Source organism: Merops nubicus, unplaced genomic scaffold (genome assembly GCF_000691845.1).
Source record: "Merops nubicus isolate BGI_N331 unplaced genomic scaffold, ASM69184v1 scaffold9107, whole genome shotgun sequence".
Classification (NCBI taxonomy): domain Eukaryota; kingdom Metazoa; phylum Chordata; class Aves; order Coraciiformes; family Meropidae; genus Merops; species Merops nubicus.
This window is the reverse complement of record NW_008620947.1, coordinates 69,735-97,183: the sequence shown is the minus strand read 5'-3', so window position 1 is coordinate 97,183 and position 27,449 is coordinate 69,735. Positions and strand designations below refer to the sequence as shown.

The 27,449-nt window shown below is 43.4% G+C and overlaps 1 protein-coding gene across 2 annotated transcripts; it reads left to right on the top strand.

Annotated features, from left to right (window-relative positions):
• CTTN (cortactin) lies at window positions 1-21,688 on the top strand. Of its 2 annotated transcripts, XM_008944281.1 has the most exons (16): window positions 1-84; window positions 862-935; window positions 2,278-2,407; window positions 5,385-5,495; window positions 6,143-6,197; window positions 6,721-6,831; window positions 7,938-8,048; window positions 8,662-8,772; window positions 9,857-9,967; window positions 11,679-11,734; window positions 12,847-12,916; window positions 13,465-13,613; window positions 19,300-19,389; window positions 19,483-19,672; window positions 20,584-20,655; window positions 21,110-21,688. In XM_008944281.1, the coding sequence occupies exons 1-16, from the start codon at window positions 1-3 to the stop codon at window positions 21,244-21,246; spliced, it is 1,662 nt and encodes a 553-aa protein (XP_008942529.1). In that variant the 3' UTR covers window positions 21,247-21,688. The 2 variants fall into 2 exon arrangements, with proteins under 2 accessions (XP_008942529.1, XP_008942530.1); XM_008944282.1 differs by lacking the exon at window positions 9,857-9,967.
• Window positions 21,689-27,449: the final 5,761 nt, after the last annotated feature.

The window sequence follows — 27,449 nt, the reverse complement described above, 5'->3', positions numbered from 1 at the left end:
ATGTGGAAGGCTACTGCAGGCCACACCATCTCCCTCAGTCAGGACGACGGGGCCGACGACTGGGAAACGGATCCTGATTTTGTGGTAGGACTTTTGAACTTTCCTGATTCTTTAGAACTGTGTCGTGTAACACCCAGAACCGTGTCGTGTGACTCTTCAGGGTGGGGGCTGCGTCCTAGCACCATGAAGGGATTGCAGAATATTCCTGGAAGAAGGGAAAATTAGTGGTTTGTGCCTGTGAGTGGCTAACGAAGCTGCCCTGTCTTGCCTGGGTGCTGCAGGGAAGCCTGTGTGGAAGAGATTTGCCTCAAGAAGCAGCAGCCCCTTAGGGCTGAACATGTGCTCTGTGCGTTTCAACAGGGGCAAAGCACAGGGCTCACAGCAGAAGAGGAGTGAAGGTGGTAGCCTGGAGAAGGGGAGACTGAGAGGGGACCTTAACAATATCTAAAGGTTGGGTGCCCAGAGTATGGGGCTACACTTTTCAGTGGTGCCCAGTGACAGGACAAGGGGCAGTGGGCCCAAACTGGAACCCAGGAGGTGCTGTTGGAACATGAGGAAAAATTTCTTTCCTGTGAGGGTGCCTGAGCCTGGAGCAGGCTGCCCAGAGAGGTTGTGGAGTCTCCTCTGGACACAACCATGGGCAGCCTGCTCTGGGTGACCATGCAGGAGCAGGGGGCATTGGATGGACAAGGTGATCTCCAGAGGTCCCTTCCAACCCCACCATGCTGGGATTCTCTGCTGGGAGCTGCTTTTCTGCCTCTTCTGATCTTGCTGGCTGCGGAAGGCTTTTGCTGTGAACTCGAAAGTGCAGATCACTAATGACTCTGAATGTTTAACTCTCTGTATTTGTGTCCTTTGCAGAATGATGTGAGTGAGAAAGAGCAGCGCTGGGGGGCTAAAACTGTGAAAGGATCCGGCCATCAAGAGCACATCAAGTAAAGCAACTCTCTTAAAATTTATTAATAGTCACAATCCCAGGCGCCTTTAATCAACTCATCTTCTAGGTTACTTGTATCTTCATAATTAAAACAAGAACCTCTGTAGAAGATTGATTATTTGCCAGGTTGCTGATCTTTCAAGTATGTCACTATCTTCAGATCTGAAATTAAGATCAGAACTATGGTGTAGAGACTCTTAAGTCTTTTAATCTAGAAATGTTTTATTTTTCTTGCCTCTTTGTGTCTGGAAAGTTTGTTTCTTTGTTCTGTTTTGGTGCCAGAGCCAGTACTGCCAGGGGAGAAGTTCATGCTGGGTGATCTAAGCAGCTTCAGTTTGGTACTTCAGTGATACATTTGGTCCCTTAATTTGTAGGCTTTGTTTAGAAAGCTGCTACCAGACTCATAAAACTTCTGGCAAATAACTAATTGAGCCCTCTGGCATTAAAGCAAAGGAATGTATCTCAGAGGGCTACATGACACAGAAATGATCCATCTCCTGAATCTTGTGTTACAAAAAGTGTCTAAGACCTTAAAGCAGCGTTAGGAAATCTGTGATTGAGGTGTTGATTTGGGTTTGCTGGTGTATTTTGGGGGCATCAACCCTCGTGGTGTAAAGCTAAGAATAAATGACATCAGTGCTGCAGATGGGTAGAGACAACTGTGTGGCTCAGGAGGGATCAGTTTTCCCCTGCCCCATTGAGAGCAGAATTACACCTGAGGGAGCTCTGAACTCAGGTGGTGAGTGTTTTAAGGTTCTGGTTAGCACCTTGGTTGGTCCTTCTGGTACATACCTGCACTACTGTAAGGCAGATTCCTGCATGTTGGAAGGGAACACGTGTGGAGGGGGAGGTGCATGTCTCCTTGCAGCCTTATTTTGCCTTACAGTTGTGTCCAGAATGCTCAGTCAGAATTAGAGGCCTGTTACCATAGGGACTGTACGATAAGAGATCATCCCTATTCTGAAAAGTTGCCATCTAAATAAAAAGTGTTGGAAAGAACTTGAATTAAGACGTGAGAAGAACATAAATTTAAGGCACATATAAATTCTAAGTAATTGATCAAATAGCAAGATACTCCTCCATGTTAGTCATAAAACTAACAGGTACTGTGGTTTTTTTTTTTAATGTTTTGCAGTGGAATAAGCTCTGTTTCTCAGGATATCATGATCTGCTTTATGCACTGAAAAAATGTGAAAGGCTTTGAAAAATACAAATTGTCCAATTTTTAATTAAGATTATATTTTTATATCTTATTTTATCCTTTTTCTTTTGCATCTTTTTGAAGTTATCTTCTGAAACTTTCTTGGTCAAACTTGCTGCTTAATTATCTGTCTTTAAAGTATTCATCAGCTGAGAGAGAACGTATTCCAAGAACACCAGAACCTGAAAGAGAAGGAGCTGGAAACAGGACCAAAAGCTTCCCATGGCTATGGAGGGAAGTTCGGTGTTGAACAGGACCGCATGGATAAAGTAAGTGTGGGCACTTCCCTGGGATGATGTCAGGAGCCTTGCCTTGCCTTGCCTGTGGCCAGCACAGCTGTGTCTGTGAGTTAAGCTTGTTGAAGGTGCAAAGTTGCTCCAACTTTGCATGGTTCAGAGGTGGAGAAGCTCAGATCATGGCATAAGCTGTATGCAGTGGTGGCTCATTTTGAGGGCAAAAGCATCACTCTTACAGTGCTCTGACAAGGACACTGGTAACCACTACTACCCAAATCTGTCAGACCACCCTGCTCTGGTCCCTAATTAAGTGAAGATGTTTCTAAAGAGAAAAAAAAAAAAAAACTGACCTAAAGCACTTGAAGCACAAGGAACAAGTATTTCTGCTGGCAAATTAGGAATCTGAATGATGAGGAGAATTCCTGGGACGTGCAGTGGCCCCGTACAGTTTTGTTTGATGCTTTGCTCTGTCTTCAGAGCAAGTCTGCATGCTTGTGTCCTGCGTGGATTCCCCTGGAGCCAAATTCCAGTTTCCAAATGTATAGCTCTAGATTAACACAGTACTTCATGCATGAATAATTCCAGCATTTTTTTTTTATTTCAATGCTGTACCAGCTCTTCTATGCATACAGAGGTTGCCAAAGGATGAAGACAAGGGTGTGCTGCTGCTTTTAAATCAGAGGGCAGCTCTCTTGAACAGTGACAAGCAGTCCAAGGATTTTAAAACTCATTGTACTTCTGTCAGATGGTAACGTTTTACATAAGGACTCGATGGCTTTTTAAATTGCACTCTATTAACAAAAGAAGTGGGAATTTCTAAGGTAGTTCCATTAGCCATGTTCCATTAGACAGTCATATCAACTTCTGGCTAGTTTCTTCCATGCACTCTATAAAAATAAGAACCAAACTGTTTCCTAAATAAGAATGATTTTGTTTTCTTACTTTATTTACTTTCCAGGTTTCTGGTAATTTGGCAGCCTTAAGTTTTTGCTGGATTCCCATATTCCAGAGTAAACTGATGTATAATTCTTGATTTTAAATAGGCTGATCTAACCTTTGAATTTGGGAAAGGAATAGCTGAGCAGATTGAACCATTAGGCCTGTTCTGCAGCTGCAATAGCTCTCTAGTGTCAGCAGTTTATCCCTCACCTCTGTCCAGGGGGAAAAAAGAAAGAAACAAAAGGGAGCACTGTTTCCAGTAGGCCAGAATTAATCACCAGGAAAAACGTGATGGTCATGCCTCTCTGAGTGACACTGCTGGCAGGAGGTGCTCCTAGCTTATGTTTTTTTCAGAGAGCTTTCATCCTTGTAACTATAGTTCTGAAGCCTAATGGTTGAGTTCCCTCCATCAGAGGTACCTGGGGCTTTATGCAGGTGTACTGGTGTTAAGGCTCGACTCACCTGAAGTGAGTGTTACTGCAGCCTTCTCATGGGACAGGTTTCTGCTCCATTTAGGACAATACCTTGATGCTGACTTTAAAAGTGACATCATTCTATATGCCAGACCTCCATAACTGCTTTAAAATGCAGCAGAGCATTGTGCTGAGGAATTCTGAGGGCAATTTACTGTGAAATACAGATTTCCAAGCAAAAATCCTGTTCTGAGTCTTTTCTGTAGAAGGGGTACGTTGTAATGCTTGGTGTTTGAAAGGCAGAAAGTTTGGTACCAGATAAAGAGAACAATATGCTCAAACCATACCCACCTCAACTGACAGAACAAAAGAAGGATCATGTAAAAAGCACAAAAACCCAAGGATTTTCAGAGCTTCATGTCCTCCATAAATGTAATTGGTAATGGGAGGAAGAAAGGGAGGTGGGAGCCTTTTCTGTCACATCTAAGTTACTCTGCTGCAGAACACCTGCAAAATGAACAAGAGTGACTTTCAGTCAGGAAAAGAAAGGAGCTTTTATGCTGCTTATAAGTTAAGCTAATGTGCTATTATTGACATCCTTGTTCTGTTACCTGGCAATGACTTCTCCCATTATGTGTGGTAATGTTTTTCTTTCCTATGTGCAAGGAATGTTCTGCCCAGCACCTGTGTAAAGAAAACCAGCCAAAATCCCCCATCCAACCCTCCCAAAAAAAAAAGAAATGCTGTAAAAGCCAACCTACTTACAGTTTCTAGACACCTTGTGTCCTCAAATTAATTCACCTTGGTCCAGCTGTCTGATACTGCTGCGAGATAAGCAGTTTCTCATTCCTCAAAGGTCAGAGCTTGGGGCAGCAGCCTGGAGGGGGCTGTGCTGCAGCTGTAGGTGCCCAGTGGGCCGTGCACGGGCACGGTGCTGAGCCTGGTGGTGCTGAGCCAGGAGAGGTGCTTGCCACAGGGTGCAGCCTCTCCACTTGGACACGGACTTCTCTTTGTGCCCGCGACAGGCACCATGTGTGTCTGGGCTGCAGGCTCAGACACTGAAGTGGCAAATCACGAGCTCTGTGCTCAGTTTGGGCTCTGGAGCAGAGCCCATTTTTGCTATGTTAGGTAGCACCCTCAGGGAGCTAGGCTCTAGCATCTGTTCTGGGATCTGGAAGGGTGATCAGAATGCCAGTGGAAAACCTAGCTGTAGCTGTATGTGGTTGCTGTCCAGTATCAGCTAAATATATCTGTAGCTGTGTGCCTAAATACAAGGCTCTGTATTTTATCTGGAGCTAATCCCTCTTAAACCTTGCATGAAGACCATCAAGACTCCATCTGTATCTGTCTTGTTTTCCCTCTTGTGTTTTTGTACTAAAAACCCAGAGCATAAAGCAGCCTTCATAAAATACCCTCCTTGCTGTCAGACTCCTTCCTGTCCCCTCCCTTCCCTGGGCTGTACTGGTAGCATGGTGACAGGCTTGCAAAGGCTTCTGGAGTGAGGAGCAGTTCCCTGGGAGGTTACTCTCAAGAGGAAGAGTGACACCACCGTGTTTGTAGCAAAGTCTATCCTCAAGTTACTTGGCACAGTGTTTTCTCTTGCATACAGAACTGTGTAGAACTTCCTGGCTCTTTCTCAACTTCCCAATTTCTTTTAGTCAGCTGTTGGACACGAATATCAATCCAAACTTTCTAAGCATTGCTCCCAAGTGGATTCGGTGAAAGGGTTTGGTGGCAAGTTTGGAGTTCAAACCGATAGAGTGGACCAGGTAAGCGACTTCTCCTCGTGCTGCCCCTACTCACACTGGCTGGAAAAGTCCAGTTCCCTAAAATGCTGCTCTAAGTTCAGCAGTCAGCTAACACCGACTGTTATGGAGATGAAGTTCTCTTTAAAATGAAGTAGAAAAAAGCCCTTATGGGAAATTGAGATGAGTTGAAGAGATAACTGGAAAGAGATGTTAAAATATGTCTTTTAGCCAGGCTGTGTTCTTTGATGAGGATAAAATCAGCACAGATGCTACAGGAGGAGGGATTTGGGGATGGTTTGTCCTGTAGCACAGCATGAGCTACTGGGCAGGATAATTGGCCTGTTCCAAGACTGTGTAACAACCTCTGTATGGAAATGCTGAATTCTCACTGTACCAAATTGCTGAACCTGGCAAGGCTGGAGTATGTTGCTAGTAAAATTTGCTTTTGTGAGGGATGACAAAAACCCTTGCCCTGAATACACGCACTAAATTATCCTGTAAATGAGTATGGCTTGTAAGTTAAACATGTATTTATGCTCCTGATCAGAGGGGCAGAGCAGTATGGAGAGGCACAGGAACGCTGCGTGCTGTTTGTCTGCTGAAGTGCATGCAGTTTTGCTACTAACACCTAACCCTTTGTCACCCATGCAATTTTATTTCTCTTCCAGTCAGCTGTTGGCTTTGAGTATCAGGGGAAAACTGAGAAGCATGCCTCCCAAAAAGGTAAAGTGGTGAGGTGGTCGCTTCTGTGGACACATGGTTTTTATAAATAATAGAATAGGTTGCTCTTCTTTCACTGTTTGTAAATGACCTTGCTTAGTGAGGCCTCCACATCATGTTTTAAATGAGTCAAATGTTGAGGGGGTTGGGTTGAAGAGGAGATGAAACAATTAATTTCAAAGCAATTTCGTGAGTTGATGAGGTTTTAAGATAAGGAAAAGACGTGTCATCATGAATCTTACTTGTCTTTTAGAAGTGAAGTTCAAGGACATTTTAGAAAGACTGGGAATTCTTTGCTGTAGTGCACCCTGTTGGAAAGAGGGAGTAGATTTAAGAGGAACCATCATAAACTGCAGGCCTGTTGCCTATCCTGCTTTCTGTGTTTAAAATTAAACATATTCCTCTTTGCCAAAGAGTAATATTTCAGTTCTGAAATATCTTTTTTCCCCCCTTCACTTGCTGCAATGTGATGTTTCCATTAAAAGCTTCTTCATTTGATTTTTATTGTGCTTTACTCCCCATGCAGACTACTCGAGCGGTTTCGGTGGCAAGTATGGAGTACAGGCTGACAGAGTGGACAAGAGTGCAGTGGGCTTTGACTACCAGGGTAAAACTGAGAAACATGAGTCACAGAAGGGTGAGTGGTTGAACCCCTGTGTTGCTGGGGTCATACTCTGGTGTAGTAGGCAGTCATGATAGGCAGTGTTGGAAAATACTGATTTATTTTTCATCTGTTGCACTCCTAACCTGCTGAAAGTTAACACTGAATAAAATTTATGTTGCTGAAAACTTTCACTTCTGAAAAAGAAACCTAAAACATAAGTTCTGGCTGGATTTAAGTGGTGATCCAACTGCCATTGCTTTGGAAGCAGGGCACATAGTCTTGTCTGGAGGTTTTTTGCAACTCCTTTTGAAAAGCTGTAGCTGTAACCAGTTTAACAACAGCAGAGAATTGTTTCTAAAATGGAAAATACTGATTTATTTTTCATCTGTTGCACTCCTAACCTGCTGAAAGTTAACACTGAATAAAATTTATGTTGCTGAAAACTTTCACTTCTGAAAAAGAAACCTAAAACATAAGTTCTGGCTGGATTTAAGTGGTGATCCAACTGCCATTGCTTTGGAAGCAGGGCACATAGTCTTGTCTGGAGGTTTTTTGCAACTCCTTTTGAAAAGCTGTAACCAGTTTAACAACAACAGAGAATTATTTCTAAAAGATTCAGCTGTTAGTAGATTAAAACGTTTATCAGAGCTAATAGTGTTTAGAGTTAATATTGTGTTGCTAATCAGGTTTCCAGGCATATCTGATCAAAAAATCCACCATTTTATTGAAAAACTGTCATTTTTGCCATCTGTTTTCTGTTTATCTCAAAAAAATGTTTGCACTCAAGAAGTGCTAAAGAGAAGCAGGGGGTGGTGGTTTTAAAGCATCCTGTCTGTTGCTGACACAGTTTCTGAAGTTCACTTTGCTATAAGTGTCTTAACAGTTTTATCAAGGAGTCAAGTAGCAGAGTTTCTGGTATCACCCAGCAGTTGAGCTACATATGATGCTATTTTATTTTCCCTCCTGAAAGCAAGGATTCTGAAGAATTTATGGCTTCAGTGTCTAGAGTCAAGATTAACTGGCGATGTCAGGGCTTCTTTTAATATGTAGTGTAATGGCAGCAGGTCTGATTATCAGAATTTTTCAAGGCAATATTTTGTTACTGAGCACTTAACAAAATTCTTCACTCTTACCTCTAGATTATTCCAAGGGCTTTGGTGGTAAATACGGTGTTGACAAGGACAAAGTGGACAAAAGTGCTGTTGGCTTTGAGTATCAAGGCAAAACGGAAAAACATGAATCACAGAAAGGTTTTTATTCTCTTATTTAAAAATACTAGTTCAAATCAACCAGCCTTTTAAACCTGGGAAAAACCACTTTGCTTGGGGGGGTATTTTGTGGGAAATGTGCGTTTCCCCTTGGTGTAGGTGTTTTTTTTTTTTTGCCTTTAAATAAAAAGGAAGGCATTGCAAACTGTCTCTGAGTTTCACAATCTGATTTCCAAGGGAATTTTTGTCCTTATGGGTGTTATTGAAATAAATGTGTCAATGCACAGATCTCTGGTATTCAGAGGCAGTATAAAATCCTTCATTATTTATGTATCTACATTGCACAAGTACATGTGCACGTTGTGTGCCTTTAGGTGGAAAGTGCATCAGACCCTGCAGATCTCTCAGGATTGTTGAGTCTGTGTGCTGTAACCATGGCTGGACTCATGGTGCTTCCTTGCATCACCATCCTAGATTACTGAATGGGATCCTTCCCCTCTGTTGAGGCAGTGTAGCAAGGGGGGAAGAAGAAGTGGAAGATAGTATCATTAATGACAGGGCAGCTTATCCTATAACATGTTACTGTTTTTTTTTATTAAATACCCTGTACAGTCATAAACCATAATAATGTTTTCCTGAAACTTCATGTGTACAGATTATGTAAAGGGCTTTGGAGGCAAGTTTGGAGTGCAGACAGACAGACAAGACAAATGTGCCCTTGGCTGGGATCACCAGGAGAAAGTGCAGCTGCACGAGTCCCAGAAAGGTACATCAGCTCCCAGTTCTTTGCCACTCTTTCTGACTTCCCTCATGGTGACATTTCTGTTCCCTGTGTGAACCCTCCTGCCCTGTTTGAACTGTTGTTGTGTATTGGTTGTACTGGTGTCTGCAAAGCTGGTTTAACACATCTGATACTGAGTCCCTAAAAGCTCAGACTCAGTTATAAGTTCTCACTGGAGAAGCTTCATGAGTCTGCAGTAGCTTGGATTTTTTGTGTTATGTACCTCCCTATTTTCATGCAGAGGAAATCTAGTCCCCAGTTCTGCCCTTTCTCACTAGCTGTGAGGTGTCTGTTCCTCTGAGATACTGGTACCCAGAAGAAAAGTTGCAAACAAATGATTGCTCCCCAGCCCTCTGCCTGGCACTCAACTTAGAAAAAAAAATATTATTTAAAAAAAAAAAATAAATCAAGAACTTAAAAGCGATCCTCAGAATATTGTTCTGTTGGCTGCTCCAGCAGATTTGTTGTGAGAGGGTTACCAGAAGCCCCTGTTTTTTTGTGCCCTCACTTTATACCATATATTAAAACAGCTGTAGGGAATGGTTGTAGCTCTTAGCTGAGAGCTGTTGACCCTGGAGCTGTGTGGCAACAGGAATTTTTCTTCTCCCTGTAAGCAGTGCTGTGTAGGAATATGTGGAGGATAGTCTCTGTGAACCTATTTTAACAGCTCTTTAAGAGTCAGATCTCCAGTGTACAAATATTAACTGTGCTGATGAAGGAAGCTCCTTTTATTCTCTTGTATCCTTTTGTATCCACTACATGTGTGTTTGTGCTCATCATGTTGATCTAACTCAAGTGCATTATGCAGTATGTATGAAAAATGTTGAGAAGTGCTTTTTTTTCTGTGACTTCAGAATGGTGTTCTTATGTCTGATAAATCATATTGACCTCTTCCTGATCTCTCAAGTGGAAACTTTTGAATCTACTCTCACAAAAGTATATTGAGATTTTGTTTCTTCCCCATCCAAAATTATTGGTATTTGAAAATACTGCAAAAATGATTCTGTCTTTGACTAAGCTTCTTTATTTTCCTGCCTTCATTTTAATTTATCACATGTGGCTTTTTCAGACTATAAGAGTGGTTTCGGAGGGAAATTTGGTGTACAGACAGAAAGGCAGGACCCATCTGCTGTGGGGTTTGATTACAAGGAGAAACTAGCCAAGCATGAATCTCAACAAGGCACCGTTTTCACTTGTTACTTTCTTAACAGTGCAGCCACTTCTCACACAGTCTTGAGTAGTTCTCTGAGTAGATTGATGCTAGTACTGTGCAGACACTTCCTTGTGCTTCTGTTCCTACATGATCTAGCAATGTTCTGCCATTTTATTCTTCAGCTGTTACATAAAGCAAGCCTGTAGTCAGGAAACATCCAACATTCAGTTATCACCTCTACAACATTATGCATTTAGTTGGTAGCTGTACACACAGTATGATAATAACAACATTATTATTAGTGTGATGTTACTGATGTCATGCTTACCAGTTTTAGAGTCTAAATGTGAAGCTCTGCCTGGATAAATTGGTCAAGAAATACTCAGTTAAGGACAATGCATGTAACCATTAAGAAGCAATGGGTTGTGGCAAGGTCATTTTAAAATGATTGAGGTCTTTTAAAGTGAGAAGTAGGGAATGTTTGTGAGCAAATACTGTTATAATGCTCTCTTTATTCATTGTGAAATAGTTGGGGTACAAACCATCAATTCCTGGTTTTCCGTTCTCTTTAAGTGAGAAGTCTGGATCAGGAAAATGTAAGTGTAGTATATTTATTCTGGCTGAAAATACATACCAAGCTGAAGAAAATGAGGTTGCTCATTCTGATAGTCGATATTTTTCTGTGCTGCAGTGACACAAATTCAAACTTTTAGAGCGTCAGACGTGCCTTAGCAGAGCCCAAGTACAAACACTGACATAGCTAGAGGCTAGGGGACCCAAGTGATCTGGGGGCTGAGAGGAGAAGGAGTGATTGTAATTGTATTCCAGGGATGTAGAGGAAAGCCTGTCCATCTACAGAGTGTAAGGGCACGTTCCTGCAGCTCACTGCCACCAGAAAGAGGTGTTTGTCCAGCCACTCACTCTGCTGCTGTCATGCTGGCCCTGGTGCTTGTCAGACATTCCTCTGAGCAAATTCAGAGAGAGCAGAAGGCTGCTCTTGTTAGAGTTTGTATTCCTTATTAATGCCACTGGTGAGTTAAGCTGATGCTCGAGTCTAACAAGTGGTGGAGTCAGGATCAGGTGAGAGGGAGAGTGTTCAGCTCGGGGGTGGTGTGGAACAGCACAGCCACCCCATTTCTGTGGTGGTCAGTTGTCACAGGCTCGTGCTGTCTTGTGGAATTGCCCCTTTCCTTGCACAGAGCAGGAGTTACTACCAGTGTTCATCAGTTGGATATCACGACCAAATCCCCTGGAATGAGAAATTTGTTAATTTTTTTTTGCCATTCATAAAATTTACCAAGTTAAAGAGGAATAAAAACCACCTCCGTGGTCACGGAAGACTGGATCTTGCTCCTTTGAGCAAAGCAAAATGGCCTAGGTTATATGATTCCTGCAGAGGGCCAAGAATTGGTGCTGTGAAAGGCTGTGTTACAGAAGTGATGCATTAGAAGGGCTCATCCCTTTTTCCTTGCTTGATACCTTCTTGATCCTCAGCTTAATGTTTATTCAAAGAATGCATGTGGCCCCCAGTCTGTCTTCTGCTGCTGTACCTGAAGGCTCTTGCAGTTGTGTATCCTTTCTGCATCAAAAACCAAGTTGCATTTTCTTTGGCTGCTGTCACTGTATCTCTGCATGCATCTGAAATGGCTATTTGCATTTGAAATGGCTGTTTGCATTTGGCAGAAAGATGGGAGGGACACCAGACTCCCTGCTCTAACCTTTTCTTTCCTGCTTTTAGATTACTCAAAAGGCTTTGGTGGGAAGTATGGTGTACAGAAAGATCGGATGGATAAGGTAAGTTGCTCAAAAGAGATGTGACTTAGGTAGTGTATAGAGGTACAAAACAGTCTGGTTAGATCTGTAGTGTTCAGCTCTTTATTTCTGGATACTTCTCCAGCTGAGCAGTAGAGTTCTGTGCTTTTCTGCAGCTTTCAAAAGCAAGTTTGTACACACAGAGCTGATGCCAATTGATACACACATGTACATGTGACATGGGGAGTAGATATAGATAAGCAGGGAAAACTGAAGCATAAAAATTAAAAAATGGCAGAATGTATACAAAAGATTAAGAAAACCCATTAATTCCACCATTTCAGTCATGTCTTCTAACAGCTAGCTAATGCTTTGTATCTTGAGGATGCTGCTTAAAATAGGTGGCTGATATCTACCAATTTTGCCTACCTTGGTTATCAGGACCTTGTCTTTAGGAGAATTCATTTTAGTATTCTATGACAGTGAAAGATAGGGCAGCTGATACCCCCTTTCTACCTCTCCATTTTTAAATTTAAAAAGCTAGAAGGTGAAAAAGTCCTCAGTGAGATTTATCTGCTGAATAAATTTACTCTCAGCTTTATGTAGGACATTAAAAGTGAGAAAGCAGCAGAGTTTGAAAGTCTGCAGGATATTTTTATTTGTGACTTCTGGACTCAAGAGCATTCATTTAAAAAAAAAAAAAGATATTTTGAATACTGTTCTCAAAGTACTCACTCTGTTTTAACAATATCTGCCTCTTTAAGGGAACTGGGTGCTTTTACCTCGGTAGAAATCCTACATAATGTGGATTAGAACAACAAGAGCTACACAATAAATGTTTTGAACATTGACTCATTTTCAGTTCTGATGAGTCATCTGTTCATAAACCACTTTTTGTTTTTAAAAAAATTAATAGGATTTCAGTGTGTATAAACCTGTCCCTGAAGATTAAATCTTACATAGTTTGATTACAGAAAGAATTATTCTGTTTGTCAAGTTTTGATTCTTCCTGATTTTTTTTTTTTTTTTTTTTCATGGTCTGAAATAAAAAGCTGTAGGGACAATATCATGATAAAATGTCACAGATGAAATTTGCCTGAATGTCTTAATGAATTTGTGTTTGTTAAATGTGCTCTTTTTCTCCTTGTTGATAGAATGCAGCAACATTTGAAGATATTGAGAAACCAGCATCAACTTACCAGAAGACCAAGCCAGTAGAAGCTGGTAAGGCACTGGCCCCAAGCCCCTTCTTTGGAGGTGATAATGTCCCAAAGCCCAGGATATTGCTGGGGATGTAGTAGTGCTGAATCAGAATCATCTAGAGGGAACTGCTGTATTTGCAGGTCTGCAGCAACCTCAACTACCTCTCTCTTCCCATTAGAGGTTGTTTTGATTTGTTAGTTTGTGGTTGTTTTTTGTTTTGTTTTCCATTTTCCTTGAGGGTCATCAGGGTTGAGGAAGGGAGAATAAAAAACATCAAAGTAAAGAACAGACTGAGCAGGGGGTGGAGTGGTGGAGACTCTACCATGAGAGAGGAGGGAGAAGCATTGAAGAGAGAAATGAGGTGCCCAAGAGGCTTGGGCTTGGAAGGAGAGAGGGAGAAAGAGGGATTGAAAAATTTCCTGAATGGGCTGTGATCTGAGAGGGCAGAAAAGCAGAAACATCTTCCACATGTTCCCTAGCAGAAATTCCTACCAAAACCTCATTCCAGGCTACCTTTATACAGAACCTTAAACAACATTTGACTTTGATTTTTTTTTTATGTGATCCAGTTGCTAATAAAACAAAAAGCATCCGAGCTAACTTTGAGAACCTAGCCAAGGAAAAAGAGCAGGAGGACCGAAGGAAGGCAGAAGCTGAGAGAGCACAAAGAATGGCCAGAGAGAAGCAGGAACAGGAGGAGGCCCGAAGGAAACTGGAGGTCAGTGAGATTCAAATCCCATTTGAGCAGCACATTGAGTGTCTCAGTGCAGTGCTGGGAGAAGAATCTTTCAAGGAAAGATGCTTTCCTTCCTCCAGCTAGGTTTTAAAGCTCTTTGTGTGTCTGTAGCTGTGCTTTACCTGTTTGGGACTGCAGCCTTCCATCAACATGCACCATATGTATATCAGACATCAGATAGGGTCATATATACTTCATACTTTAGAACCTTTTTGATTTAGCCTATCCCAAAATACATGTGCTACTCTTGAGCACTAATCTTTGCAGTCTGACCTTTTCCTGCTCTTCTTCTGCCTTTTGGTAACAGAGTCCCTTGGACATGGAGGAGCTCATAAGGAGAGAGACATGTGGTCCCTGCAAGGCCCTGTGTGAAAGCTGGTGATGCTGGGTTTTTTGGAATCAGCACTGTGGAAGATGGGAGTGGTGTCACCCATTGATAAAGGAAACACCCATGAGATGAGGGGAAATAATCTTCCAAATGTTACTGGAATCTTAGTGTAAGGATGAAGCAAATTAGTTCATCATTGGCATGATAAAAAAGCTTCATGATTTGTGTTATACATAAGCAAAATAATTCCAGGAAGCATTTAGCCAGAGATGACATCTATTCTGTAGAATTTGCATATTTGATGAACCTTTGCTGCTGAGAGGGAAGGACTAGGGTGTTAATAGTTATTTTATGGCCTCAGGCTCAAACTCTGATCCTGTGGCAGGGAGCAGGAAGCCATTGATGCTGGTGTGAGAATAGTCTCTATCTTCTCCTTTTCCTTCACTTCTTCTTTTACTTGAATTAGTTTATACTGGAGAAGACTAATCAGAGGACACAGCAAGATCTTCTAAATTCTGAATACATGCTGCTTAGCCACACGTGTGCACTGAGCCTTAGCAGCCAACCAGTGTGCAGCTCTGATGCTGAAATACCATGCTCCAGTTAATGCTCATAGCAGGTCCTGATGAGAAGGATATAGCACTCAAGGAGACTCACAGGAAAAACAGTCATCCTCATCAGCTTCATCATTTCCACTTGCTGTGCTGAAGAGAGTCTCCCAGAGGAAAATGCCTGTCAGGGACCCTTACCACTGTTCTTCTGGCTGCCTGTGGGGGAGCTTTCCTATTTCCTTCTTCCTTCTCTCTTTCTCCTCCTTTGGTTTTACTTACCACCAAAAGTATCTTTAATTGTTAGAGCCAATGTATGCCACCAGCTGCAGACCCCACTAATAAATCTTCTTGCATATGAACTTGTCTCAACATCCTCTGGGAGCCATCTGGAATCCAGGAAGGAACATCAGATGGTTTCTCAGATCCCTTCAGTCCTTTGCCTGGCAGTAAATGGGGCAGACCCAATGTCTGGTTTCTCAGATGTGGTAGATATTTCTTCTTAGTGTGGTGATGCTGCTGCAGGATGTTGGGGTGTGGTGTTCACCCCATTCCATCACAAACTTAGACTAGTATGAAATCTAAATGTGTGGTAGGCTTCCAGTAACCCAGCTCTGATCTTCCTAAACTGAGAAAATTGACTGCAGTGAAACTGCTCATTGCTCACATTTAACAGAGCCAGCCCAAACCAGCGTGGCTGCTAACAGCAGCACTCTTGAGCCACCTTACTCCCTGTTCCAAAAAAAGACCTGTATAGTCAGGCAAAGTGGAAAATGAACCCTAACAAATAAAACATGTAGTTAACCCAAATCAGTTCCCTGCCTGGTTCATTGGCTGGCTTCTCAGCTCTGCTGGTCCCTGTGTGCAGACCAGTGGTGCCCCTGGGGCAGCTCTGGAGTCCTGCTGTGCTGAAACTGTATCTTGTGTGTAATCTGACTTCTGAAAACAGCTCACTTCCCTTTGAGTTCTGTTTGAAATGTGGGAAATTCTGGCTTTATAGGATTCCATCTAAAGTGATGGCTGCTTTTTTTCCTTTTTCTTTCAATTTATCACTTTTGCCTTCTGGCTTCAAGATGTACAGCGTATGTTCTCTGCATCCATGTATCAAGAGATGAGTTCATCTTTGTGTATCAGTGCTGCCTTTCACCCCTTTGTGGGCTTTTAATACCTTGCCCCAGCCACCATTTGGGTTTCTTTACTGTCCTGGAGAAAAAAATGTTACATCTTTAACACAGCATCTGCCACTCTCTTAAAGCTGGGAAGGGAAGAGATAAAAGAGCTGAAGTTGAGAATTCCATCTTTTCTGTTTGATAAGGTCAGTGAGCCTCCTCACAGCAGTGAGGCTGAGATGCATCCAGTCTGTGCAGTTGCTCTGGGAGCTGTTCAGCTGAGAAGAGTGGAATGCCTCAGCACATGCTCCCTCAGCCACAGCAAGGTGCTCTTGCCCTGTGGCACCACCTTCTTCTGCTGTAGCTGTTCAGCTCCTCTGCTCCTGAGCTGCTGGCCACTGTTCCCACCATGTTTCAATGTCTTTAAGCTAATGCATCACCAGTATCTAGGTCTAGCACCTGGCTGTTTCCCTAACAAAGTGTGTTTTCACTCCTCATCCTCCCTTGTCCTTGCCACCAGCACTGCAACTCTAGTCAGAGCTGTAGTCCCTCAGCTCTGAGGGGAGCATCTGTTCCATGGGAGGGCAGAGAATGGGAACAAATACTCTTTGAGACTGGAGATGACCTTGAGGTGTACACTGCTCTTGAAAAAGTGCAGCTTCACTCCTTCTTCAGGACATCTCCCTTTTCTTGGCTCTTCTTTTCCTCTGTCGGCACAGTGGATCTGGGTAACGTCAGGACTTCCAGCATTGTTATCTCTGCAGGATCTCATTTAATAGATGCCTTTACAGTTCTCCAAATGAGGAAGAACTGATATAGGTTGATGGATATCACAAGTGTTGCATTGTTAATAAACCTGTTCTGTACCCAGGAGATCACTTTGGACAGACCTTGCTTCCAGTTACTGCTGAGAACTGCTAAGAGGTGTCAGTCCCAAAGGAAAATGGACTTCTCAGCATTTATCCTGCTCTTTCAGTTTTTTCTCTGAGGTACATACTTTCAGTTGGCAGGAACTCCATCATCACTGCTTCTGCTTTGTTCTCAGACAAGGTTATCTGGTGGTTTTAGGACTTCTCAGCCTATCTGCAGCTTAAGTCATCTTCAGGATGCTGATGGTACTTACTAGGCAGCTTTACTCAACCAGGGACTGCTACTTCTTTACCTTGATTTGTTGTTTCTGGGATTCTGTAACACAGTGCAGTCCATCCTTGTGTTTTCTGGGAGGTTACCCAGGTGAGACAGGGAGTGTGGCTGACTGGCTCTCCAGTAGACTGTTCCTCTTCCAACCCAGTTGGAGCCATGTTTTAACCAGTGGGGAGGAGATAACTGGTCCTGTGTATCTTGCCCAAGTACTCAGGCTTTCTGTTCAGTATTCCCTTCCATTGCCTGGGGTTGTAGTCTGGGCTGAGGGGAGGGAAGAAGATCAGCTTCTCCATCAGATCTCTTGCAGTTCATTTGGGGTGGTCATATGCTCAGAAGTGAGACATGTGGATGGAAAGGGGTGAGTTTGGGCTTTCATTACCCATTCCAGCTTTTCATTGAGGTTTCCTCCTGCTGAGAGAACAGTTCTCCAAAAGGGTTTGAATGTAGTAACCCAGGTTCTCCTGAGTCATTCCACTGTTATATCTTTTTAATTTTTTCCGCCTTACTGTCTCAAAAGTGACTTTTTTTGTTTTTTTACTGTTATTTTTGCTGTCAGTGTGGGTTAAATCCAAGCCGTTATGCTGGATTTTTCTTGTGCTTCATCAAGGATTCTGTTGCCTGGACACATTGAAAGTTTTTTCCAAAGCTGGTATTTAAATTTCACCATAACCAGACGATTAATGTTCTTCCAGAGCGAACATCTCCATGGTTAATTGTGTGATTCTGCAGACACACAGGGAGGAGAATGAGGCTAAGGGGACACTGAAATGGCACTGACTGTACTGCCCTATGCCCAGCAGCTGGGCGTGAAAAGGAGAAGGATGGAAGCCACACTATCCACAGACATTGTAAAGGGACAGATGGACTTTGACTTAAGTGAACTTCATTTCTTCAAGTGAACTTCCTTGTGCAGACAAAGTTCTCTCACTTTAAGAAAGTACGTGGGCATAGGTACTCCCACAATGGGAATGTACATATGGACTCCATTCCTTCAGAACCCTGCTTGCTGGTAATCCTGCTTCTGTTTTGCTTTGCACATATGTCACATAGTCAAATGGTGTTCAGGGAGCTCTTCTTTAACTGATGGTTTGAATTGATGGCTGCCTCACGGTTTAGGTGCCCTCTGCTATCCTAGAGAAGGAGGCAAGACCCTCTTGCACACAGTGTGGAAGAACCCAGCCTGAGGGGGGGCCTTGCAAAGTCAATGTTCCGGGCAAATTATGCCTTGGCTCCCCTAAACTGTAACCTGGAGTGCAGAGACCCACTGCCTAGGCCCAGTTATTCAGACTGTTGCCACGTCTGACATTGCTAATGGAGCAATACCACTTAATTTGTCCCCAGATGTAGATTTGACTTCTTTGCTGGTGCTTTTTGATCTATAGCACAGGAGTTGAAAGTCAGGGAGGACTGTTTGCATCAGGACATTTTCCCAGTAAGCATAGCACTAAGCTTTGAACTCTCTTCAAAGCTGGCTCCATCCTCAAGACACACTTTGCTTTCTTTGTTAGATGTATTTTTTTTCAGAGCTGTGATAAAGGAAAGGAAGAATTTTTTTGTAACTGTATCCTTTCACTTCATCTCTGGACTACAGTTTCTCCTGAGAATCCTTTGAGGAGTTGTGGTTTGATGGACCTAAACAACTGAGTGCACAGTCTCCCGTAACACATATTCTCTCTTCTTTTTTATAATGGAGAAGAAAGTTTGGCCCTAGACCCACAGTTTTCTTATCACCTGCAGCAAAGAGACACAAAATGAAATAGCTGGCTTACAGTCTGTTGGGTTTTTAAGTTGCGCAAGCAACGCAGCGTTTCTTCCATGACAGTGCCCTGGCTTCCTGATGAATGGCTTCTGAATGCTGAGTGTGGATTTGCCCTCTGATTCACAGGTGGGATGGCACAGTGGGAACTGATGGGGTGCCAGAACACTTCAGGTCTTTCTGTTGCAGAACACAGTAGCAGCACTGCTTTTATTTCTGCCACATAGATCTCTTGTGAACCTTTGAATTCCCTCATTGTCACTAGATAGGACTTAATTTTACCCAAGCTGTTCAGTCTTTTGCCTTGGCACGTGTTTTGCAGACCTGCAAGAGCTTTCAGGATCATTTCTCATCAAAGATAATGTATCAGTTGTATAATTAGAACATGGAGGCTTCAGTTTCTCTAAACTTATGCTAAAATGGGAGATGAGGCCCAGCTAATGAGCAGAATGAATATCTTGAACACAGAAACCCTGCAGCTCCTATGGAAACGTGCCAAAGAACACTGGGTACTCTGTTTCTAAATACATGTATGGATCCATACTGTGCAGTTTTTTTCTTCACTTTTTTCTCTTCTATTCTGCTGTATTTCTGAGGCTTCACAGTACAGCCAGCCTGAACCTTCAGGCGAGTCTAATGATCCAGCCAGGCCAGTCCTCTTCAGCTCACAGCAGTTCACTGCAGAAGATGCTGTCTCTCTTTCTTCCTGGAGGGCTGTTTCTTGTTGCCTATCATGACATCAGTGATTAAGCTGCACTGAAGTTTTTCTTTCTCTTCCATTTAGGAACAAGCTAAAGCCAAAAAGCAAACTCCACCATCCTCTCCTACCACGCAGCCAACTGAGCAGAAGGCGCCCGTGAGCCCGGTCTACGAGGTCTGTTAGAAACCCTTTCAGTACCTGGGGCTTGACCCTCGGTGCAGGAGCCTTTTCCCAGAGCCCTGACAAACCTCACCCTGTGTTCTGCAGGATGCAGTTTCCTATGAAGCAGAGTCTGCCTACAAGAACTCCAGCACCACGTATTCGGCTGGGCGCGAGCCAGAGCCTGGCTACAAAGCTGCAGAGTTGGACTACCAGGAAGCAGTGAGTCAGCGAGAGGCAGAATATGAGCCAGAGACTGTCTATGAAGTGGCTGGGGCAGGAGACCATTACCAAGCAGGTAGAATGTTTGTTTCTGATATGAAACCCTTAAAGATAAAGATGATTTCCTGGGGCAGCAGCTTAATGAATGGTTGTGCTGAGCGCACGCTGCCCTAGTTTGCTAAAGTCTTGGTCTGGTGAGAGTTCTCCACCAACAAACTTTAATTAGGAAATTAAGATGTGGCTAGAGCAAGGTTGAAATTAGTTAACTTTGGTGGGATGAAGTTGGAATAATGACAGTGCTCTCGAGGGTATCAGTACAAAAAGAAACATAGGGGTAACCATTTCCAGCTCATATAATGCAGCTCAACTTGAGAAGGCAGCACAGAGGTGGAGATTGGGTGTGTGCAGAGCCCCTGCTGGCCTACCACAAAAACTTCTGTCAACAGTTCTTGGACTTTGAAACGGATGTGATGTGTTCTGTGCCTGTGAGGGGCTGGAGTGAGGATGGGTGAGACGAATGGGATGGAAAAAACAAGGTGCTTTTGTTTCTCACCTCTTCTGGTTATTAAATGAGGTGTGAGGAATGAACCTGCTCGCTCTGGTCTGAAACCCTGGGAGTTGTAAGCAGCCCCGTCCTCCTCCCCAACACAGACACTTCACTTGGATCAAATAGTCTCTTACACAGTGACCTTGAGCTCAGTTGTTGTTCAGTCTCATTTTACAAAAGTGTTCCAAGGCTGATTTCTGTTTTATGCCATATTGAATGCCTGCTTGTGGACGCTGCCTTTCAGGCCTTAGCTGTCAACAGTGTCAGGAAAAAAATCCATTTCAGAAGGAACATCAGCACAGCTAAAAACTTGCATAGTTTGTTCCCTGATTCCTCTGCAGGTTAACAGAAAATCAAAGGGGAGCACCACAGAAAAAAACTTGGGGTGATAGGTAATGTGCTTCGTGCTTATGATTTTTCTCCCACCTCTCTCTCTTTAGAAGAAAATACTTACGATGAATATGAAAATGAACTTGGAATTACAGCCATAGCCCTTTATGATTATCAAGCTGGTAAGCAAAGCTTTTGATTCATACCTTGTCTTGGAAAACTGTTCTGCACAGATAAGTCTGGAGTTTGCCTTTTGTTGTGTAGCCTCTTGCAGTAAGATGAAGTGAAGGCAGGAAGAGTTAGTAAGTTAGTGGTTTAGCAAAGGCACCACGAGCCATTATTTCTGGAAATAGTGGAAGTTTTCAAACCCTGTTTTAACCCAGTGTGAACGCTCTTGTTCAACCCTGGCACACATAGTTGTTTAAAACCTTGACTGGTTAATCTGAGGAGAGATCAAGAAAGTGAAGTGGTTCTTAGTGTGTCGCCCTAAGTTCGGAAGGCGCCCAGAACGCAGTAGGGAGGAAGCAGCCCCCTCTTCCCTGCAGAGGAGGGGAGTGTCACTCTGGAGATGACCTCTCTTTCCCACGCCCTGGCTGCTCCTGGGTGAACTGTGAGCTTCTTCCCCTCTCTCCCCAGCGGGTGACGACGAGATTTCCTTTGACCCTGACGACATCATCACGAACATCGAGATGATCGACGACGGCTGGTGGAGGGGGGTCTGCAAAGGCCGCTACGGGCTCTTCCCTGCCAACTACGTGGAGCTCAGACAGTAGAGACTGCTGCCTACTGCTTATGCCTTAATTCCCCAGTCCATAACTCTGACTTCATACACTACAGATCACGATGCTTTTCTGAGGATGGAGGGGTGTCTACATATGGCTTTTATATTTAATACTTTGCTGATGCTTTTTAAAACGTTTATGCCACAGAAATCGCTAATATATTGTAACGACTTTGTTCTTCACTGAGGCTCTGAATTATTTTCATGCATTGGGAGACATTTCTTCTCTGCCAAATTAGCAATGGTCAGAAAAAAGCCTTTTTGGAGGACGATTAGCTGTCTGTTGTAATATTGCATGTTTTACTCACAAGTGAGCGGATTTACTTAGTGTTTAAGTCTAGATAGTCTTCCACTAAATGTTTTCAGCTAAGAAAATCATGGCTCTGCAGGTTATTTGCATTTCCACTAAGCAGGAGTGGGGAGGACTGGGGAGGTGCATAATTTTTTTTTTTTTTTTTTTTTTCCAGATAGTGCTTGAAAAAGCAAAGAGAATGCTTGAAAGGTGCAGCTTATGGCAGCTCATCAAATACTGTCCCAATATTTATGGAATATTAGTGATATGAAGGAAACAGTCTGGTTACTTTTTCCTTCTCTTAAAGTGAGGTTCCTTGGCTCTTGCATTGATCTATTTTCTTTTTTAGTAGTGTTATTATTTTTTCCTGATCCTGTTCCTCCCGTCCATGTTATCCCACAGGAGGGCTGCAACCACTCTAGCACTGATTGTCTCAGATTTCTTTCCTTTGTGGTTTTGTTTCACCCTCCTCTTTCCCAGGAAAACTAGGAAAAGTTACTATACAAGCATTGAGTCACTCAGCAAGATTCCTCCTTGTTCAAAGGGAAACCTGCATCCAAATATCTGTGACTACCTGCAGGAATAGTCTCCTTGCTTTAAAGGGGAGGAAGAAAAAAGGCAGGATGGGATTGCTGTTGTGTTCCACATGCAATACATCCTTTGTTGGTACAAGGCACGGCCTGATGAGCACGAGGACATTTCATGTCAGCCTAGTTGAGTCAAGGAATGTTAATGCAAGTAATTAGGTTTAAAACCCATATAAATGATGCCCATTTTTACACCATACAAGCGCTGACTGTATTTTTTTGTACGTTCAGCAGAAACTGCCAGTAACGTTCTACTGAGTAACAAAACTAAACCTGTTCTTTGCCAAAAGAAACTGAAATTCTTGTTGTTTTAGAGAGCTGACTTCACTGCAGATTTAGGGTCCCTACCAAAGATAGCAAGTTGCATCTAATAGTGCACACGTTCAATGTATGTCCTGTCTGATTTCCACCTTCTGATCAAACTGGGAATGGCAGAACTGGTGCAGCAGCTAAGACAGACTGCAAAGAGTTTTTATAAACTGTAAATTTGGACCAACAGAGTATAGAAGACCTGTATAAAATGGTAAAATGTATCATGGATCTAGGAAGAAGGCATCATGTTGAACCAATTCTTGGGTGGCTGGGACAATCCTTAATGAACGTCATGTATCTGTCATGATGATGATTTTTTTTCCTTTCCATGGTCTCATTTCTGTGTTGTATTTGCATTACTAGGGTTGGGTTTTATATGCAGTTTATTTTATCCAATTTTGCATAGAACACCTCATAGGGATATGATTTTTGTAAATTAAATATTCAATAAACTTTTTGAACCATTTGCATGGAATATTCTTGTATTTTTAAATTGCTTTGTTGGTCTGGGACCACCTTGCCTACAAGGAATCACACCTCCTTTGGAGAGCTACTGGTGGTTTTGGTGAGATTTGCTCCTGGCTTTTGGGAATACTGATGGCTGCAGAATGCTGAGTGCTCTGGAAAACATGCCCAGGTTTGCACAGGTTACAGTCACACAAAATTTTACACCATTTTAAAGCTGTTCTGCCCTTGCTCATGATGCAAATCCTTAGGTGAGTTGCTTCCCAAGCTTTGCTCCAGCTGCAGAAGGGTGTCCTGCCTTGCTGCCTAAGCCAGCCCAGGGCTGACAGTTCCTAATCCTGAACTTTTCTGGGAATTGATACTTGATGATGCACTGCTGGAAATGCTCAGAAATCCTACCACCCTTTTCCTAATTATTATTTAATGCTACTGTATTAACAGGAAATCCAAAGCTTCAGAGCTCACTGCAGTGAGTCCTAAAATGCATTGAGAGCCATGGCTTCAGTGGATAACTTAAAACCCCTAGGACCTGAGGAGAAACCCAGCCCTTCAGGTAGGCTTCCTGTGCTCCAGGGTGGGGTTACTAACACTTTACAAAAGGCAGATTGGAGAGGGCTGCTGTCAGAGCAGCTGAAAGGCAACCAGGCCCTGAGGAGGTTGCCACAACTCCCTGCCTGGCAAGATTCTGGCAGGGAGGGAAAAGCACAAAGGGAAAGAAGAAATGACACCGTGTGTGAACTCCTTGTGAGTCATAAACTTCAGGAACAGCAGCCTGGGGGAAATCCTGCAGCCCTGTGCCCAACGTCTGGGTCAGAGTAAGGTGGGGAGGAACTGAGTTACTGGAAGAACAAATCTTCCTGTAACAAAAATAGTTACAGGAAGAACAAATCCACTATCAGCAATGTTGGGAGTATTAAATCCTGGGAGTTTATTCATGGATTGCCTCACCTAATGGAGGAAGTTTCATCTCTAAACTGCTAATGTCACTAGCACGGTGTGGCAAGATGCTCTGCACTAGAATGATTTAACATCAAGTGTATTTAGGTAGCAGTGTTATGACTGTACTATTGCTACTGTGACATCAGATGTTGTCAAGGCCTGAAGTTTTAAGATCCTTATTCATCAGCAGTAACTGCTCAAGTTATCTGAAAAGCTGCTGGAAAGAACCACCCCCCAAACTCAGCCTTCACCACCAGAAGGGCTGGCTCAGCCCCCCTCACGGGTGACTGATGGGAGCTGTGAGCAGGCCCATTAATTTCGGTTAATGGATGTCTTGCTGATTCACTCCCTGACTTTGGGTGAGCCATTTACTTTCCTGGCACCTTGAATTCATCATGTTGCTTCTTAATGCAACCCTGTTGTTGCTTCAGAGCTTGCTGGGGCTTCAGCTGACAGAAGGCAGCAGCAGCAGCAGCACTGATTTTATTCACTGCCTAATCAATTGATGATTTTACACTGCTGAGTGTCATTCTTCTAAATTAATTCTAATTAAGCACATACTAAGAACACTCAAAGTGGTTTCTACATAAATATTTTATAGTATTTTATAATATTTCATTTGCTGATTTCTGTGGTGATGACTAGCAACAATGCTGAGAGGAAGGCATGGTGTGAAAAGCAGTTCTGGAAGAGATGGAGGAATTCTCAGTGACTGTCCTGTGCTGCCACACTGGTGTGGCAGAAGCTGCAGCTGCATTAAATTCCCCACTGCAGGGCACTGGTGGCTGTTGGGAGGGCAGATAGAAAGTTTCATAGCATACAAAGTGGTGGTACTTTCCTACACCTGTACTTTGTGCCTGAGCATCTTCTCACGTTAATTGTAGGTAGCTAATTACCTTCTTTTTACTCACTGAATAAACTGTCTGAATGAGGTCTGCTTTTCCTGCCAGCTTGGCAGCAGCTTGGCTCTCGTGGAGAAAGAGCTCTTGGCTGATGCCACCTTGCCACCCAGGCTCTCTCTGAGGATGATGGAGTTGCCCTGCCCAGGGAGCAGGTCCCTCAGGGGCAGGCTGGGTAAGGGGAGTGATGAAGAGCCTCTCTGAGCACAGGGGGTTCTGAGCACCCCCGAGCTATGTGGAGAGCCTGGCAGAGCTTTACCAATGCATTTCTCAGATGCATTTTATCAAACCTCTCCTTAAGCTGCTGCTTTATTTTTAGGCTGCACAGATGGCAGCCTTAAGTGGATGGTGAAGAATGTGCCTGCATCCCATTTCTTTTATATAAAGCCTTGAAGCTGTGGAGTGTTTTGCTAGGTTTTTGTGTGTGATGGGCCATTACCAACTTGTTAATTTTGACTACATTTTCAATAGCAAGAATCAACCTTACCAGCTTTTTTACTTTTAACCAAGGAAGGAGGGCAGGAGGCAGGGGAAATGACAAAGTGAAGCACGAGGAAGTTCTGAGGAGGTGGTTTGGCTTAGATAAAATGCATACCAGTAAAAATTTCATCTTCCCCATTGTCTGCACGTCCTCTGCAGTTTTTTTTTCTGAACCTGGAAGGTCAACTGTCAGAATCATTGCAGCATATTCCAGGTTTTTAAGTCCCTTTTCTATGTAGTAAGTGCTTGTTGCCAGGGATCTTTATCTGAAACACCTGCTTTAGAGGAGTGCTTTTGCAAATACAGACTTAGAGCCACCTCTGATTTTCTGAGATACTTCAACCTATAATAGAAGCTTTCAAAGTGCAACCTACAGAGGTTTAATACCCATCCAGCAGGTTGATTCCTTGTGGTGTGAAGTTCAAGTGATGCTGCCATTTCATGTAGTAAGTACTCACCTTGCTGCAGGATTTCTGCTTTACACAGGGGTGTGGAACCCTCCAGATTCAGCTGCTGTAACATAGGCACGTTGTTACATGATCCATATCTAAGTATCCATAGGATGCTAATGATATGGGGCTAAAATTTGAAAACTAAATTTGAAGGAGCTTCCTCAAATTTTCCTCATGCTGAGCACACTGCTTCCCCCCATGATTTACAGATGCTGCTCTAAAGTTAGTTGGTAAAATAGAAATTGATATATTAGTCCATGGAAAGAGGAGAAGAACAGAAAAAAAAATCAATTTTGACTGCACAACGCTGAGCGTACAGAGTACTGCTTTGGAGGGCTTCCAAAAAGGGAATTTGAATTGATCAGAATAGCTTTACTTGACATATTTGTCCCAGAATCTGGAAAGCTTGGACAGAAAAGGGGCAATGCATCTTTGCCTGCCTGCAAAGTGCCTCACACACAAGAGAACCTTAAAAAGAGCTGCACGATGGGCTAGTCGTTTGCCACAAAACTAGAGTTTAATGGCCATTTGGAGTCAAGCAAGCTTAATTTAACAATTACTGTTATTTAAGTAGCCAAAAAAGAAAAAAAAAAAAAAGAGGTGTTTCAGCCATTTCCATTATCTAAGGCCACTGAAAATGTGCTTACTGCTCAGCTCAAAGCCCAGGGGATGGCTACACCCATCGTGACTGAGCAAACTTCCAGAAGAATTCCCACCCTAGGAAAACATCATCCTCAGAACTGGGCTCACATAGCCTCCCAGGTCAGCATTTTTGGTGTGGAATTCCAGATTTTGGGTTCTAGATGTTTTAGGTAGTACAGTGTGCTACAGAAATACAAGCAGCTTATGCTTTGGTAGCATCAGTGATTAGGGACCAGGCCAGGAAGGAGTCACACACAGGAGCCAGCACCCACCCTGTGCCCACATCACTCCTCTGGGTGGAAAAAAATTTTCAAGTTGCATTTTTTGGTCAATTAGTGCTCAAAATCTTACGCTCCCAGGATGACACCAGCCTAAGAGGAGGCCGTAGGAATTTGACAGCCCTGTGGAGTGGTTGATTAGTGCTCTAGTTCAGCCATCCTCCAGGTAGGCAGTGTTCTGTAACCTGGGGCAATGCTTCCTCACCTTGTGAGAGCAGGGCAGCAGTGTTTGCTAATCCAGGGGTGTTATCCCTGAGCAGCACTGAGGGAGCCACGGGCTTTCCTGCCTCTCCCCCCACCAGCTGGGAGGGGACACAGTTGGGGCAGCTGACCAAAGGGAAATTCCAGACCACAGGACATCATGCTCAGCGTGCAGAGCTGGGGGAGGGAGGAAGGGAGGGACATTCAGAGGGATGATATTTGTCTTCCCAAGTAACTCAGATGAGATGGAGCCCAGCTGTCCTGGGGATGGCCAAACACCTGCTGCCCACGGGACACAGTTATTTTGCTTGTCTGGCCTGTGTGGCTTTTGCTTTGCCTATTAAACTGTGTTTATCTCAAGCTTTCTCCCTTTACTCTCCAGGTTCTCTGCCCCATCCCACTGCAGGGGAGTGAGTGGCTCTGTGGGGCCGAGTTGCTGGGTGGGTTCAGGCTGTGACACTGTCACAGCTCCTGGCACTGCTGCTGTGGCTGGGCACTTCCTCAAAGCACAGCCTTTACTGACTTGTTTGACCCGTTTCCTTCTTCAAATAGTTGATCTTCCCCAGATGCTCAGTTGTATCTGCTCACATGGGGCATTTTTGTGCTGGAAATGCTCCTGGTAAACGCAGGTGCTGTTCCAGCTGTTGG

Bases quoted from the DNA above. Each gene is read 5' to 3' on its own strand.
- CTTN (XM_008944281.1), top strand. From the start codon at position 1: ATGTGGAAGGCTACTGCAGGCCACACCATCTCCCTCAGTCAGGACGAC. The intron at 936-2,277 runs GTAAAGCAACTC...CTGTCTTTAAAG, and splicing joins GGCCATCAAGAGCACATCAA to TATTCATCAGCTGAGAGAGA. The intron at 11,735-12,846 runs GTAAGTTGCTCA...CCTTGTTGATAG, and splicing joins AGAAAGATCGGATGGATAAG to AATGCAGCAACATTTGAAGA.